General features: G+C 37.1%; 1 protein-coding gene and 1 pseudogene across 10 annotated transcripts in view; both read right to left on the bottom strand.

Moving 5' to 3' along the window:
- Positions 1–17,240, bottom strand: part of SENP7 (SUMO specific peptidase 7) — a 222,365-nt gene that overhangs the window by 95,596 nt on the left and 109,529 nt on the right. For 4 of the 10 annotated variants that reach the window (XM_058295925.1, XM_071214857.1, XM_058295924.1 and 1 more), the window contains one exon: positions 15,192–15,386. The exons of 5 other annotated variants lie outside the window; for them this stretch is intronic. In XM_058295925.1, the coding sequence (XP_058151908.1) occupies positions 15,192–15,386 (195 nt within the window). Of the gene's footprint in view, positions 1–14,375; positions 14,427–15,191; positions 15,387–17,240 lie in introns of those variants that run through there. One more of the 10 variants, XM_058295932.2, reaches the window with a different exon arrangement.
- LOC101444278 (zinc transporter ZIP1 pseudogene) lies at positions 12,049–13,015 on the bottom strand (annotated as a pseudogene).

Here is a 17,240-nt window from a genome sequence, read left to right as displayed (position 1 = left end):
TGCATATGTTAAATGAGCAAAAGTGTCATACTTCAGAAGTATTAAATAATTCCAAAAGGTTTAAAAAGTAAAATTCTATGGGAAAAAGCACCATGATAACCAGACCTGTGTATAATCAATCATAAGCCAAAAACCAGTTGTTAAAATTATTTCAAGCATGATTCATATATCACTTTAGGCAAAGAATAAAGTTTGGAGTGTGGTAAGAAATTTTACTGATAGAAAAAAACATATTTTACAAGTCTTAATCTACCATAAAATCTATTTGTTTAATTTACAGCATACACACATGAAAAGGTAAGAGAGATACCTCAAGAGAGAATGAGAATCTTTAAACTGTTAACACTGATAAAAAGAAAGATCAAGTTCATTTGGGAAAATAAAATCTTTTTAAAACTAGATTAACCAATAAAAATGTTTTAAATAGATTCATGTTCAATTAAAAACTCTTTTAAAACTAAATTATTTAAACAACTGATGACTAATATTCTCATTATAGTTTAGTACAGTAATACCAACTTGTATAAAAGTCCTTCCTTTGGGAAATACTCAAGATCACCCAGTAAGTAATTCAATAAATATTTGGAATCTTTTGTGAACCAGGCAGAATACTGCTAAAAAGACAAAGATTAATAATTCATGGTCAATTTAAGAAGTTCCCCTTTTACCTCAGAAGATGAACACAAATACAGCTTACTGATAATATTATGTGATAGGTACTAGAATGTAGGAGTAAATTCACAGAGCTTATAAAAAGGAGCAATTCATCTTCTCATACAGTGGGAGGCATATCTGAGGAAGACTTTAGAGAAGCAGGTAACTTCAGAGGTGTCTGAATAAGTAGGATTTAACTAGCTAGGGAATGAACATTCTAGCAGGAGCAATGGCTGAACCATGAATATGAAAATGCATGAAAATCTGAGAATGCTACTAGACAAGTATACAACACTATAACAGTCTAACATACTGAAAAACATACTACAGTTTTGTTCGGTAAATTACATTTCATTTTTTTTCAGAAGATATGAACTATCCTATAGACCAAATGACAATTTTTTTTTTTTTAATTAGAATTCCTAGGACCTCTGGAAATCCATCTTTAATGTTAGGAAATTCTTTTTTTTTTAACAAAACTAAAAAGTACAAAAAGGAGACCGTGGCTTGAAGGTTTAAGAATGAAACTTCTTTTAGGAACCTATTTCTTTATTTAATGCAAAAATTAAGGTAAATAAGTATATATAATCGGCATTCTTTAGCCTTACAAAAATATATTTTAATATATGTCATCTTTGCACTATCCTTTAATACTTCTTTTTACAATATTAAATGTTTTGGATAGATGTCAAAAAAGGGAAAAAATTTTCTAACAAACTGAACCCAGATGAATTTTACTTACAAATATAATTTATATACTTTTAACATTTTTAATGTTGAAACATTTTTGGTAATGTTTTCCATAACCCTGTTATCAAACTCAAAAACTAAAGTCATGAAGGTAGAAGTCAAACAAATCCTCTAGGATCACACATTCCTTCAGGAGCTCTCTGTTTCCAAAGATAAGGAAGGACATCATTCTAAATAATTACGGATTACATAAAAGATTTCTTCAAAGATAGATTATTTTCAGTTCAAAGCAACACATATTTATTGAGCACCTAATATGTACCATGTACTGTTCTAGACCCTAGAGCTAAAATGATAAGCAACACAGGAGTCCTCACTCTCATGGGGCTTATAGTCAATAAGTATATCTTAGGAAAAAATATATATTATTTCACTCTGGCTATAACAGAAATCTACAAAAATGATGTCTAAATGCTAACAACATTAAATATTTAAAAAGTTAATTTTTACCAAGTATTTATTTTTCACTTTTGAACTATTTATAGATTTGCATTTTGGCTTTATTTTAGAGTACTTTGTGGTCTCATTCATGTTGATTTAATTTTCATTTTATATAATTTTATTTTTAATATTATCAAATTTCCACCCTCAATTTTAAGCTATGTGCCTTCTCTTTCATATTATGTAAACTGTTATTCAATATTGTGCTAGAAGTTCTATCTAGAGCAATTCAAGAAAAATAAATAAAAGGGACCCAAATAGGAAAGAAGTAAAACTGTGGCTAATCACTGATTTTATGATCCTATACCTAGAAAAATCTGAAGAATCCACAGCAAAGCTACTAGAATTAATAGATGACTTCAGCAACATGGAGGAATACAAGATATATATGAAAAAAATCAGAGTTTCTATACACTACTGATGTGCTGAGGAGAAAATCATTTAAAAAATTTCAACTTATAATAGCAACTAAATCAAATACTGAGGAATAAACTTAGCCAAGGACATACAGGACCTGTGTTCAGAAAACTACAGAAAACTGCTAAAAGAAAAAGACTTAAATAAGTGGAAGGACATTCCATGTTCAAGGACTGGAAGACTAAATATTGTTAAGATGTCAATTCTACACAAACTGATTTACAGAGTCAATGAAATCCCAGTAAAAATTCCAACAGCTTTTTCTGCGTAAATGGAAAAGCCAATTATCAAATTTACATGGAAGGGTAAGGGGTCCTAATTAGCAAAAAAATGTTTTAAAGAAGAATGAAGTTGGAGGACTCTCACTTCCTGACTTTAAAGCATATTACTTAGCTACAATGGTAAAAACAGCATGGTACCGGCATAATAATAGACAGATTGACCAATAGAATCTGAGAGTTCACATCACAGCTATGGTCAAGTGATTTTTGATAAGGCTGTTAGGCCAGATGGGCTAGAACAGTCTATTCAACAAATGATGCTAGAAGAACTGTATATCCATAACCAAAAGAAAGAAAGAGGGTCTGTATCTCACACATTATACAAAAATTAACTCAAAATGGATTAAACACCTAAATATAAAAACTGGAGCCATAAAACAACTAGAAGAAAATGTAAGGAAACATCTTTAATATATTGTGGTAGGTAATGGTTTCTTAAACCTTACACCAAAGCACAAGCAACAAAAGAAAAGAATGAATAAATGGGACCACCTCAAAAGTGAACACATTTTACTTCAAATGGCTGTTAAGATGGTGAAAAGGTAACCTACTCATTGGGGAAAATTTTTCAGAAACCACGTATTCGATAAGGGTCTGCTCTCCATCTTATATAAAGAGATCATACAATGTAGCGATAAAAAGACAAGCAACCCAATTTAAAAATGGGCACAAAACTTGAACAGAAACTTTTCCAAAGAAGTTATACAAATGGCTAAAAAGCACATGAAAAGATGGTCAACATCCTTAGCTTTTAGGAAAATGCCGATCAAAACTACAATGAGATATACCAACCTATTACTAACACCTGAAATCTGTTACAATTCATGAAAGGACACAATAGGGTTTACTGTGCTGTACAACTCTATAGTTTAATTTTTTTCTACTAACATATATACAACCTAAAATTATACAGTTTTACAACATTCACATTTACAATTCAATGCTGTTAATTATACTCACAATCTTGTGCTATCATCACCACCATTAATTACCAAAAACTGATCAACCAAAATAAAAACTACAATTAAAACATAACTCCAAGTCCCAAATATTACACCTTTTTCCCTCTCTCTGCCATCAGCAACTCCAGTGGCCACTGTCTCCACATCAATGATATAATTTCTTCCATTGTTAGAATCACAATAAGTCTGTGGTAGAATACCAATAAGTCCACCCTTGTCCACATTTTATTCCCCAATCCTGAGGACTCAGGGATGATAATGCCCACTCCGCCTCTTAATTGAGAGGGGGTTTCAACCTCACATGGCTGGCAGATGGAACTCTCCTGCTTGCAGTTGTAGACACTCTCGGTTCCTTAAGTTGGAGGATGGCCATCCTCACCTCCTTGTTAGCTTCCTGGGTGAGTCCAATGTCCTGAATGACATTATATATCCTGCCATAACCTTCCAAATGGACTGGGAGAGAGAGTAAACTAAAATGTAAACTATAATCCATGCTGTGAAGCAGTGCTCCAAAATGTGTTCATCAATTGCAATGAATGTACCACACTAATGAAAGAAGTTGTTGATGTGGGAAAAGTGGGGGACATGGGGAGTGGGGCATATGGGAATCCCCTATATTCTTTTAATGTAACATTTTATGTGATCTATGTGTATTTTAAATATATATATATATTTAAAAATAAAGCTTACATTCTATATTTTAAAAAATAACTCATTTCCTACATGCCTCCCATCCACTGATAATCTATATAATATATTCTGACTCTAGGAGTTTGCTGATTCTAATTATTTCATATCATGTGTTCATGCAGTGTTTGTCCTTTTATGTCTGATTTCACTCTTCATGACATCTTCAGGGTTCATTCATGTTGTTACATGAATTAGAATTTGGTTTATATTATCCAACGTATAGAACTTCCTCAAGAATCCACAAAAATCTATTAGAATTATTAAATTAGTTCACCAAATTTTCAGGAAACAAGATCAATATACAAAAAATCAATTTTAGTTCTATTCACTGCCAATGAGTTCTCAAAATGAAATAAAAAATTCCTTTCAAAACAACATCAAAAAATCAAATTATAAATACTTAGGAATAAATTTACTAAAATGTGCTGTTTATACCCAATTGCTACAGAAGTTTTGTCTGAGGTAATGAAAAGTTTTTATTAATGTGTGATGGTGAGTGTAGCAAAAAATTATGAATATGTAATTAGTAGCCCTAGGTTGGACACATGAAAGTGGCTAAAGTGAAAATTTTGTGTTGTATATACTGTATGTCAAAAGAGTAACTGATGAAATAAAATAGAAATGATGTCTTTAAAAAAATTACAAGATATTTCACACCTTACAGAATGGTCATCAGTTAAAAAAAAAAAAAAAAAAAAAAAACCTACAAGTACTTGAAAGGATGTGAGGAAATAGGAACACTCCTTCACTGTTAGTCAGAATGTAGAAAGGCACGGTCTCACTGGTCTGTACTTGGGCAGGATTATATTATGATCAGGGCTTTGATTGGGTCATGTCAGAAGGGTGTTGAGTCCCCACCCCTTGGTGGGTAGGGGCTCACAGATAAAAGGCATGGCAAAGGACAGACTTGGAGTTTTTGATGCTGGAGTTTTGAGCTGGAGCCCAGGAAGTGAACACACAGGAGAAGAAATCAGAAGAACAGAGATGGCTCCTTCCACATGGCAGAAGCCCTGGAGAGAGAGACAGAGCCATCTGTCTGATAGTCTACAGCTGGCCTTGTGAAATGAGCACAGCAGCTGAGCCCAAACAGAAACTCAGGCGTCAGTAGCCATCTTGCCCCAACGTGTGGCAAAAGACTTGGGTAAGGGAAGTAACTTATGCTTTATGGCCTGGTAACTGTAAATAAGCTTCTACCCCAAACAAATACCCTTTATAAAAGCCAACAGATATCTGGCATTTTGCATTAGCATCCCTCTGGCTGACTAATAAAATCCAGGAATACTAATACTAGAAATAGATTCAGAAGAACTGAAAAGCAAGGACATGAATAAATATTTGCACATCAATGTTCACAGCAGCATTATTCACAATTGCTAAAAGATGGAATTGACCCAAGTGTCTATTAATCAATGAATGGGTAACAAAGCATGGTATAAATATATGCTAGAATACTAATTTGCTGTAAGAAGAAATGAAGTCAGTATGTGTATGACAACATGGATGAGCTCTGAGGACATGAAATAAGCCAGACACAAAAGGACAAACATTATATGGCCTCATTAATATAAACTAAATATGAGGCACAAACTCACGGATGTAAACTCTAGATCAGGGGTTCTTAACAAGAGGACAAGAGCTTGAATTGAAAATTTAAGAAAAAAAAATTCTCATGGGGACGTGTTGGTGCAGGTGTGATACATTTATTAAATAATGCACAGTTTTAGTGTAGATTTACACATTTTCTAGTATATTTTCCCATGATCAAAGAGCTAAAACTCTGGATTCGAGTTCTCCAATAGGAATAAATATTAGAATTACCCTGGGGAAATTTTCCCTAAAAAATGTACTGTCTTAGTCAGCAATTTTGAAATGACTTCATGTGTATATTAATATTAAACAAATATATAAATATATTATACAAGGTGCTTCAGGCTCCCTAGAGAAGTAGTTGATTTCAGAGCTGGGCAAGGAAAATATAAGATGACCCTGAAGCACATTGTATAAAAAAGTAAGGAAACATTTAAAAAGGATGGAGGCCCAATGGAGCAACAACAATCCCCCAAGTGCAAGGGCAAAGACCAGTGAAGGATGGTCCAATGATGGGCTCTTGATATTGATGACTATGCTTATGAGGCTTTGTGCTTGAAATTTCAATTAGGTCTGGAGCTGCAGGGTGCCTAAGAGTTACCTTCTGAGAGCCTCTGTGTTGCTCAAATGTTGCCACTCTCTAAGCCAAACTCAGTGTGTAAATACATTACCTTCCTCCCAGTGTGGGAAATGACTCCCGGGAATGAGCCTCCCTGGTGCCGAGGGATTACTACCAAGCATCAGCTGATGATGCCACTTGAAAAAGACCTTGAATAAAAGGGGGAAATGGTAATGACAAATGAGTTTATATAGCTAAGAGACTTCAAAATGAGTTGGGAGGTCTTCAGAGGGGTCACGCTTATGTATGTCTCAGCAGGATCTCAGAGACAGTCAAGGTAGATACAATACCAGGTAGTAGTGCTCCTGAGGGCTATGGAGACACCCAGGTCCTATGGTCATGGCAGATGGTTCTGGAGTTCAGTGCCTTGCCAGTGGACCCAACTTTGGAATTAGTGCTCCTTAGTGTGATGAAGCTGGACTCAAATGTGACCTCTCTACATATGCCTCTTCTGTCACTTTTACTGAACCTGTGGTTGGTGCTGGGGTTGGTGTATACTCAGGAGTCTTGAACCCCGGGAATGTCCATATGCCAGCTGGGCCCTGAGCCTCAGTATAGTTGCAACACCTCCTCTCCAGTTCATTGGACTTACCCAGGTCAGCTAACAGGGAGGTGAAGATGGTCAACCACCACACTAGGGAACTAAGGGAGACTGCAACTGCAAGCATGAGAATCCCATCCATCAGCCATATAGGATCTAAGCCCCCTCTCGATTTAGAGGTGGAGTGGACGTCACCATCCCACGGTCCTCAGGATGGAGGAATAAAATATGAATTAGAGTGGACCTTACTGATATTCTCCTATAGAATTATTGTGACTCTAGCAGTGAAAGAAACTTTATCATTGATGTGGATATAGTGGCCAATGGAGTTGCTGAGGGCAGGGAAAGGGATAAAGCAATGTGATATGGGAGCATTTTCAGGACTTGGAGTTGTACTCAATGATATTTCAGGAACAGACACAGGACATTATGTATCCAGCCATAACCATCTGAATGGACTGGGTGAGAGTGTAAACTACAATGTAAACCATAATCCATGCTATGTAGCAGTGCTCCAAAATGTATTCATCAAATTCAATGAATGTGCCACACTGATGAAAGATGCAGATGATGTGAGAGGAGTGGGGGGGTTTGGGGAGTGGGGTATATGGGAACCTCTTATATTTTTTAATGTAACATTTTGTATGATCTATGTATCTTCTTAAAAAAGATAATAAAGGATTTTTTAAAAAGGATGCAGGCATGTCTAAAGGGCACAGAAGCCAGCCTGAAGGAAGTCTCAATGCCAAATTGAAGCAACAAAATAAACAATAGTTTTAGATTATAATCTCTACAATAAAATTAAAATCTATAAGTACACATGTATAAACATATATATATACATATATATATATAAAAATAAGAAGGAATGGTTCTCCCTTAACCTCTTTGAACTTCAGTTTCCACATTTATAAAATAGAATTTTAATTATTGCCACATCACATAGGGGTTTAGTAAGGATTAGAATTCAAAATTAATTCAATTAATATTAACCAATATTAAATCAATTAATAAACGGAGTGTATTAGTCAGTCAAAGGGGTGCTGATGCAAAATACCAGAAATCTGTTGGTTTTTATAAAAGGGTATTTATTTGGAGTAGAAGCCTCATTACCAGGTCATAAAGCCTAAATTACTTCCCTCACCAAAGTCTGTTGGAACAAGATGGCTGCTGACATCTGCAAGGGTCCAGCCTTCTTCTTCTTCTTTTTTTTTTTTTTTTTTAGAATATCAGTAAGTCCATTTAAATCCATACTCTATTCCTCCATCCTGTGGATCTTAGAATGGTTGGGTCCACTCCACATCTATATCAAGAGGGGGCTTAGATTCCAGATGGATGCTGAATGCAATTCTCCTGCTTTCAGTTGTCGGCACTCTTGGCTCCCTGGTATGGTGGTTGACCTTCTTCACCTCCATGTTAGATGAGTGGAATAAGTCCAATAAACCAGAGCATAGGAGTTGCAAGTCTGTTGAGGCTCAGGGCCTGGCTATCACATGGTCAGTCCAGAGATTCAGGTCCCCTGGGTACACAATAAACCCCAGCACCAACTACATTTCCGGTAAAAGTAACAGGAGAGACTTGTGGACAAAGATCACATGTAAGTCCAGCTCCATCACACAGAAACACAAACTCCAAAGTAGGGCCAACTGAGATGGCACTGAACCTCATCTGCCATGACCATAGAACCTGTGGGTCTCTGTAGCCCTCAGCAGAACCAATACCTGGGGTTGTATCTACTTTATCTGTCTCTGGGACTCTGCTCAGGTGTGCATAAGGGCAACCCCTCTGGTAGCCTCCGGCTCTTTTTGGAGACTCATAGCCATATAAACTCATTTGTCCTTTCCGTTTCCCCCTTTTATTCAGGTCAAAAAGCATTTTTAACTCCTGGTATTATATGTAGATTGAGATATTCTGCTGGTCCGAGTTGACCCTTTTATTCAAGGTCATTTTCATTACATCAACAGCAGCCTTCCTCTTCTTAAGGCTCCATGGTCCCAGCTTCTTCCAATATCAGCTGTAGGCTGGGATAAGTCTCATAGCTCTCTCCCAGGGCTTGTTTCTCTCCAGACTCAGCTGTGCTGCTCTCTCCACAAGCCCACCTGTAAATTGTCAGGCAAACAGCCTGTCTCTCTTCCCAGGGCCTCTGCCATGTTTAATAAAGCCTTCTCTCTTTCTTCACATATCTGCTTCTCTGTGTATTTACTTCCCAGGACTTCAAGATTAAAATTCTGTCTCCTCTGCCATTTCCTCCTGACATGGTCCAAACAAAGCCCTAATTATAATTTAATCAAGCAAAAGTGAAACCTCTGAATCCAACACCATCTAATAGGCCCAGAGGAAAAACCAGTTTACAAACATAAGCCAATATCTATTTTTGGAATTCATAAACAATATCAAACTGCTACAAGAAGAAAGGAGGGAAACCCACAGAACACCAGTGTAATAACTGTCACAGGCAAGAGCTACAAATGGTTGGTAAAATTAGAGGGAGAAAGTCTGAGGAAAAACAGAATATTTCCATAGTATTAAAGTATCTCTGAAATTTATTAATTTTATTAATTACAAAAAAAGTAGTAACTATAAAGTAGAAAAAACCAGTAGATACGACCTTAACAAAAGTGATCAAGGGTAAGTGGCTGTGGCTCAATCAGTTGGGCTCCCATCTACCATATAGGATGCCCTGGGTTCGCGGCCCAGGGCCTCCTTGTGAAGGCACGCTTGCCCGCACACGGTGAAGTGCCGCCAGCCCACAAGCACCGTGGAGAGGCAACTCAGCAAGATGACTCAACAAAAAGGGAAACAAGTAAAAACACAGACGAGCATGCAGTGCATGGACACAGAGAGCAGACAACAAGCAAACAGCAAGGGAACAGGAAATAAGCCTGAAAATTACTAAAACATTCTGATCAGTCAGGCCTACAAGGGAGTTGCCAATAACATTCATACCAGACTAAAGAAAGGCAAAAAAAAAAAGAATCAAAACTTTAGTTAGAAAAGTAATCTCCAGACTGTTGTTCTGGAGTGGATACATCACATAAAGCAACACAAGTTAAAATGGTAGTTGGCCAACCTATTTGTGTACATGGGGTTGAGGAAGTTCTTCCAAGGATAAACCAAAACACAGGAGTCAAACAATGGCAGATTTTACAACATAAAATTGAAAATTTTCTTACTATAAAAGACACTATAAACAAAGAGAAATGACAAAGAGCAAACTTGAGTAAGTTTTGGTAACACATATAACAGTCAATATCTTTAATAAGCCATCACACATAATAAGAAACATAACACCCAATACAGGTAAAGAATAGAGAATTCATAAGAAAGTCACAAGCCATCTTTATTAAAACTTTTTCTTAAATGAAAACAGTAATATTAATATAATTTGAATTTTCTATTTATCCTTAGTATTTTCTATCACTCCTTGGTTTTTAATATAAAACACAAGATTTTTTTCCTACATAATTCCATTCAGGTTATCCATTATTATCAGTAATAACAGCTCTGAACACTGAAAACAGACGAAGGCTAAAGTAAAACTTTCAGTCTTTCATATAACATTTTTCCATTGGCATCAAAAAAGACACAATTACTAGGTTTTCAGAGTAACCTTCCTCAGTTTCCATATTATATTCCTCTTTCTCACCCTGTTATTGGTTGCTACATGCCATTATATCCTCCTAACACAAGGTAACATTTTATCACATGCTCTACAACAAGAGGATAAAATGTTAAGGCATCAGAAGATTGAAATAATTTGCATTTACTCTTCCTGATTTTGAGAAGGTTAGGCTGGGAGGAATTGGTTACAGCGGGAGTCCCATCTTAAGCCTACCCTACATTCATCCTGTATTTCAGTTCTATTGGGGTACATCTATTGAAGTGATGGTATGGATATACATGGAGTCTATTTCCCTGGGACACAATGGATTTGCCTCAAAACAAACTCATTTTAAGAGAAGAGAGAACTAAAGCTTGGTTTAAGGAACGCTGTACTCCACCTTAAACCAAAAGCTGATGATACTAATACAGCTGTGACAATAGCCTTGGCTGCACTGGTAATGGCAATAGTGGTAGCAGTTGTTTCAGGACTAGACACTGGCAACCTCAGTACAGAAGACTTCAGAAACAACAATTGCAGTGACAGTTTTTAATGGCTCTTTTATATATATATATATAAAAATATCTTTTATTTAGGTATTATAGTATGACCCAAAACAAGTAGGTTAGTAAAATAGATTCTAGATAGTATGGCCCTTATGCACAGCTCTCCCTCCCCAAAAATAACCTTGGGGTGGGCTACTCCTTTCCCCCTTGGGCTCTTCCAGTATATATATATATAATTTTCTTTTTCATGTTTTGGCAACTCAGTTTTTAACATCTGGACAATGGGCACCATGTCTATGTCCTGTATCCCTAGGATGTAGGGTCAGTAGGAGGCTGCAGTTCTGCTAACCCTTCCCTTACCCCAGAGCCCAGCAAACACTTCTGCCCTATCCCAAGATCTGTGACCAAAATCAAGAGCAAGAAAGGCCTCCTCCACTAAGGTGCAAGGCAGAGCTCAGCGCCATCACTGTGCTTTGAGAAAGAGGGAAGGGATTTATTTGGTACCTTACAAATAAAGGAGTAGGGTTTGAGAGACTAGAGAAGGTACCAAACTGGCAGGAAGGACCGTCTGGCTTTAGCCCCCTGGGAGAAGGAAAATGGGAGATATGAGAGTAAGAGCTAAGAAAAGGAGGAGGGCAGAGTGCTGAAATGGGCTAGAACCAACAGGACTGCTGGCTCCTTCCCTATACCCTCTTTATCTCTCTACCTCACAGAAGCTGGGTGTCCAACCCCAGCAACCCCAGTATCAGCTTGCTCCTATGTGAAGTGTCCAACCCCTGATTCTAGCAGTCAGGGTCATCCCCAATCTTAATATCCCTTCTCTTATCTCTTGGGCCTGAGGCAAGGCTCTTGCCTGCCTACTTGCCTCTCATTTGTCAGACAGTCGCAATGCTCCATCCCTAGTTCTTGGAGAACTCTTTGATCCTCAGTGCCTCTGTTTCCCAATCCCGCCCATTCCCCACAAATTGGGGGAGGGAAGGAAGGTAGGGACACCTTATACCCAACTTCCCCTGCTTCTCTCTGGAGGCCCCTAGACTTAGATGAAGAGCAGACCAATAAGCAGGGCAAAGCCTGCTAGGAGAAGAATGACCTTGAGAATCCTCTGCTCAGAAGTGGCCAGTTCCTGGGGTAGGATCTCCACGAAGGTAATATGGAGGAAGGTAACAATTGCAATGCCCTCTTGCACAGACTGGGCCAGTTGGTACAGTGGCCCAGCCAACTCTGCCAGAGCTGCATCCAGCCCAATGCCCAGGGGTTTCATGCATGAGTAGAGGATCCCGCAGTCAGTCACCACCAGTGCTCACAGGTGGCTTTGCAGCAGCTGCAGGGACAGATTGACTGCCAGGATACCCTTGTAAAGCAACAGAGCCAAGCACAGCTCCACGGTCGGAGCCTGGTCTCCTTGCAGTTCCACTGCCAGCCCCTCGAACACTGAGTGCAGAGCCAGAGAAAAGACCAGTACACAGGCACACAGGGCTGAGGATGCCGCCAAGACTCCACTTGCCTGTGGGAGCCCTGGCCCTTCATGCCAGTGCTGTGGTGCACCATTTGCTGTTCAGAGCAGAGCCCTTGTCTCTTCCCAGAGTGGGGGCCCCAACTGCTCCTTGTAAGTCTGTAATCTGCTCTATCACCAAGACCAAGAAGAAGCCCATTGCCAGGATGAATTCCTGCAGGGTAAACTGGAGTGTCACATGCAGGGCTGCAAGGGCTTTATCTATAGCAGCCAGGCAGACAGGTAGCAAGTCCAGGAGTCAGGTGGCCAGAAAGGTACCCCTGTGAAGCTGCTTATGAGGTTCAGGGCTTTCTGGGAGGAGGTGGCGCCTTCCTGGTTAGCTCCAGGCCAGTGAAGTACACAGATACTGTGCAGAGCCCCCAACTTCACCAACAGGCCCACAGGCACTAGAGACTCTAAGTCCACTACCTTGGGGCACCACGCCAGGAGCTCTGGCTCTCCCCAGGGCCCCATGGTGGTCTTGGTAGCTCCAATGACTTTCAGACCTCCAGAGGGTCTCACTACATGAAAGCCGCTGGGTTCTCTCCCGCAATCAGGAATTCCCACCCCCTCCCTAAGCTTTCCCGCTCCCCCAGCCATTGTGTACCCATACCCGGCTGCCAATGATGGTCTCAAATGGCCTTTTGATATCAGCAAAGAAATTATTCTAAAAATAAAGACTATCATTTAATAATCATCTATTACGTTCAAGGATAAGCACTAGGGGTTTTACAATGGTTATCTCATTAAATCTGTGCAATTATCCTACAGAATATATATTATTATTCCTGTTTTGAAGATAAGAGTAAATAACTTGCCAAAATAAGTCAGTGTGTGAACACTATAGCTAATAACAGAACCCAGGCATTTGGTTTCAAAGTTTATGCTTCTATAAAATCCATTTTAAAAACTGTCACTAAGAGAATTGATTTTCAGGACTCACATCATGTATCATTTGAAAATGTCCAGAAAGGACTTAAGGTGAGCTAGAGTTCCCACATAACAGATTTTGGGAACAGCCAGAAATTTTATACCTCTTATTATTGAATCTCAGCCCCACAGTGGTTAAAAAGGATGAAAAATACAGATTACCCTATTTCATAGAATTATCACAAGAGTGCTATTTTTCATAGCAGCACGAATGTCCACTGATGTCCCTTGAATTCCATAGGAACTATGCATCAAAAATGGCTTTTATTACATTAAGCATCTTCAGTAATGACATTTTCATTTCTACAATATTTTATGTGCACAAAGAATTGTTACACATGAGATTTAGGAGATAATACAACTATTTTGTGATATAGAAAGGGTATTCAAAATTATTTCTCTAATTACAACTTAGGAAATTGAAGTTTAAGGTTAAATGATATGAACATTACCCCAAGTGCACAAAGTTCAATATGTATTGAGCTAAGCTCTTGGTATTAATGCAAATAAGACACAACTATTTTTCCTTAAGGAGCTCATGGTCTAGCATAGATATCAGAAATAAACACCTACAGTACAAAATGATAAATTCATTTCTAATATTTCTAATTATACATTAAGCTTAGTAACTGTATAACGTCATCAAAAGTCTCATTTTCTTAGGCAAATTAAGAAAAGGACTTAATAAAAGTATAAAATTGTCACTGATAATTCACTAAGTAGAGCAAACCTAGGTTAAAAATATATATATATATTCCAAAAGAAGGAAAATTCAGAAGCTCGTAAGAATATTTAAAAAATGTTAGAAATGTAAGAAATTACTGGTAGTCAATCTTTAAAGAAGGCAATTATAAATATTCTTTAATGTAATAGGCTTACAAGAGAAATAAAAACCAGAAGTTACCTTTGGATGGTTCAGGGGGAAAAAAAAAAAAAAAAAGACTGGATCAATTTTTCACTCAGATCAAAAGACTTTATTCTACAGGCTGAAAGCAGAAAAATGAAAGAAAGGCTTCATGAGGAAAGAAAGTTAAATGAGTTTAAAATATCTAGTACAAATTAACCATCCCCTACTTTTTTTCCACTGATTCTTGCTTGATTACTTCCGTTTCCCACTTGGGCTTCTCATAGAGCTTAAATCAAAAGCAACTACAGATTTGCATTTCTCTTATTGACATAATAAGCTACATTTGTTAATGGAATTCAGATAACAAACCATTTTTGTGAGGAATGCATTCAGCCATTCAATAAATATTTACTGGTACTAAAGGTCAAGTACAATTCTAGAATCTGGACATAACAGTGAATAAGACAAGTTGGATGGATGATGGATGGAAAGAGGAATGGACAGACAAGTAGATGGATGGATGAATGGATAGGACAGAGGAGGAAGAAACAGATGTCAAAAGTACAAATTTCAATTATGTCAGACTAAGAACTGGAATACTTAAATACATAACTGATTTTTTCACTTAGAGTCTGCATTTATTTTCTCCAAATGCAAGTAAGGTGACTAGTACTTTCTGAAAGTGATATTAACTATGGACTTTTGGTTCTGACAGCCATATCAGCCAACAGAGATGAAAAACCATACTAGCCATGAAAGCACATTTACCTCACATTTAGCAATAACATATCTGAGTGGGAGGAGGTAGAGAGGATAAGGGCTCATGAGAGTGAGTAAAATATTTGTATTGAGTACAGTTATCACTAAACCTACCTTTCAGATAAAAAACAGCTCTTTTGAGGATTTAGATTTTGACAAGATTTTAGGCTGTCATCAGATGATGAAGAAAGTTGCTCTGATTGCAAGTTGTCTGTATCACCCAAACTGGCCTCAGTGACAGGTGGGGTCTTTATATATTTTCTTCCTAACTCCGTTCCCAGGACATTCATCAATATAACTCTGGGTATCCTGTCACACAGAATAACAAACACTGTACTGTTATATACAGTGAAAACATGAAGTCTAGGAAGATGAACTTTCAAACACTTTGATCTTAGTACAAGTAAGCTATTAGAATTGTATCACCCTAAAAATCAACCCATGAGTACTCAGAAGTTTGGATAAACACATTTTTCTGTTTGTAGAGGTTCTTGTTTCTTATAAATTGGCATACATTAGCCTGCTATTAAAATTATCCTTTAACAAGTAGCCAATTTTAAAACTGTATTAATGGATACTATTGGAGTGCTTAAAATTTTAATCAATTTAAAAAAATACTTTCCTTTTCATTTCCAGTAGTTCTTCAACACAGAGATTACTCCAAAATTAAACTGACCAATTCAAGAAATGTTTTTTATTTTCATTCATTAGAAAGGTCCTCAATAAGTAATTACATACTTGCAAGGGGCAATAACAAATGCTAAATCCCACAAGAAAGACATCATTCAGATTGTATGTATGGTAATAACATTTCATAAGTGAAACAGCACATATATTGATGAGAGTGATTCTATTATAGTTGATATAATATTATCAGGGAATGAGTCGATAAATTAAATTTTTAAAATATTAATGTGTATTTTTAAAGCTCCAAACCTTTTAAATTGGTGGTGTTCATATAAAATACACTATACATTTCTAGTGTTTCCTTAAACTAAAGAGGACAGTCAATTTTTCTTGGTTAGCCAGTTGCTGTTATGAACAACTGATATACTTTGCCACACTACAATGAGGCTTCCAAAACTACTATTTGGCCCTGAATTGACAGGCCCAAGCCAAACTGTTGTGATTTTTTTTTTAGCTCATTTTTGTACTTTTGACATTTTTAGCTAAATATACAACTCAATCATAATACATTTTTTATGGTGGTTATGCTGGAAATGGATATTTTCAAAGGATTCCTGAAGTATATATAGAAAACTCAGTTATCTGGAATCCTTTGTCTTACAAGTTAGTATTGAGGATACAGTGTAACGGAATACAAACAGAAAACCAAATTATAATATGTCCAGGTTTTCCACTAGAAAGAGCTACTTATGCTTGGCCAAGTCATTTAACTTTTTTGAGCCTTGGTTCTTTATGTTTAAAATAAAGAGGACTAAATAATTTCAAAGTTCTTCTTAAGATCTGAAATTCTATGATTCATAACTACCTGGAACATAGTGAAAAGAACATAGTGCTTCTATACAGTGAAAATAAGCAAAGGGTACTTCTAAGTACTACAAGTACTAGTGGTCAAGTTCATATTTTTCACTTAAATAAAAGTTCTCAGGGTCTTTTTCACTGTATGTATTATCTATCAGAGGCAGTAAAGTGTGCTACTAACAGTGGGGGGTATCTAATAAAGAGTAGATGGGAAAACTCAACTCTGGTTCTCAATACTTTAGGGAAAACACAAGAATATTAGCAGAAAGAATTTCATTCAGGTTAAAACCATTTCTTCCCCCAGATAAATATTTTAGGGTAAAAATAAAATCTAATTATTTTAAGAGCTAAAAGAATCTAATATACTAAGTGGGTAACTTATCCTAAGAATTGACAATATATATTTTTGTTATGGTCCACTATTACTACTGAATTCTAAAATGTTCCTTATAAAAAACATTCCAGGGAAGCAGATGTGGCTCAAGCAGTTCAGCTCCCAGTACCATATGGAAGGTCCCTGGTTCAGTTCCCGATGCCACCTAAAGAAGGTAACAAGCTGGTGCAACAAGCAGGTGTAGCAAGCTGGCGCAACAAGAAGCTCAAGAAGAAAAACACAATGAGAGACACAACAAAGCAGGGAGTGAAGGTTCCCGGTGCCTCATAAAGAGGACAAGCAAC

This window comes from Dasypus novemcinctus, chromosome 4 (genome assembly GCF_030445035.2).
Source record: "Dasypus novemcinctus isolate mDasNov1 chromosome 4, mDasNov1.1.hap2, whole genome shotgun sequence".
Classification (NCBI taxonomy): Eukaryota; Metazoa; Chordata; class Mammalia; order Cingulata; family Dasypodidae; genus Dasypus; species Dasypus novemcinctus.
The sequence above is the reverse complement of the archived record's forward strand: the minus strand, read 5'-3'. Positions and strand labels throughout refer to the sequence as shown.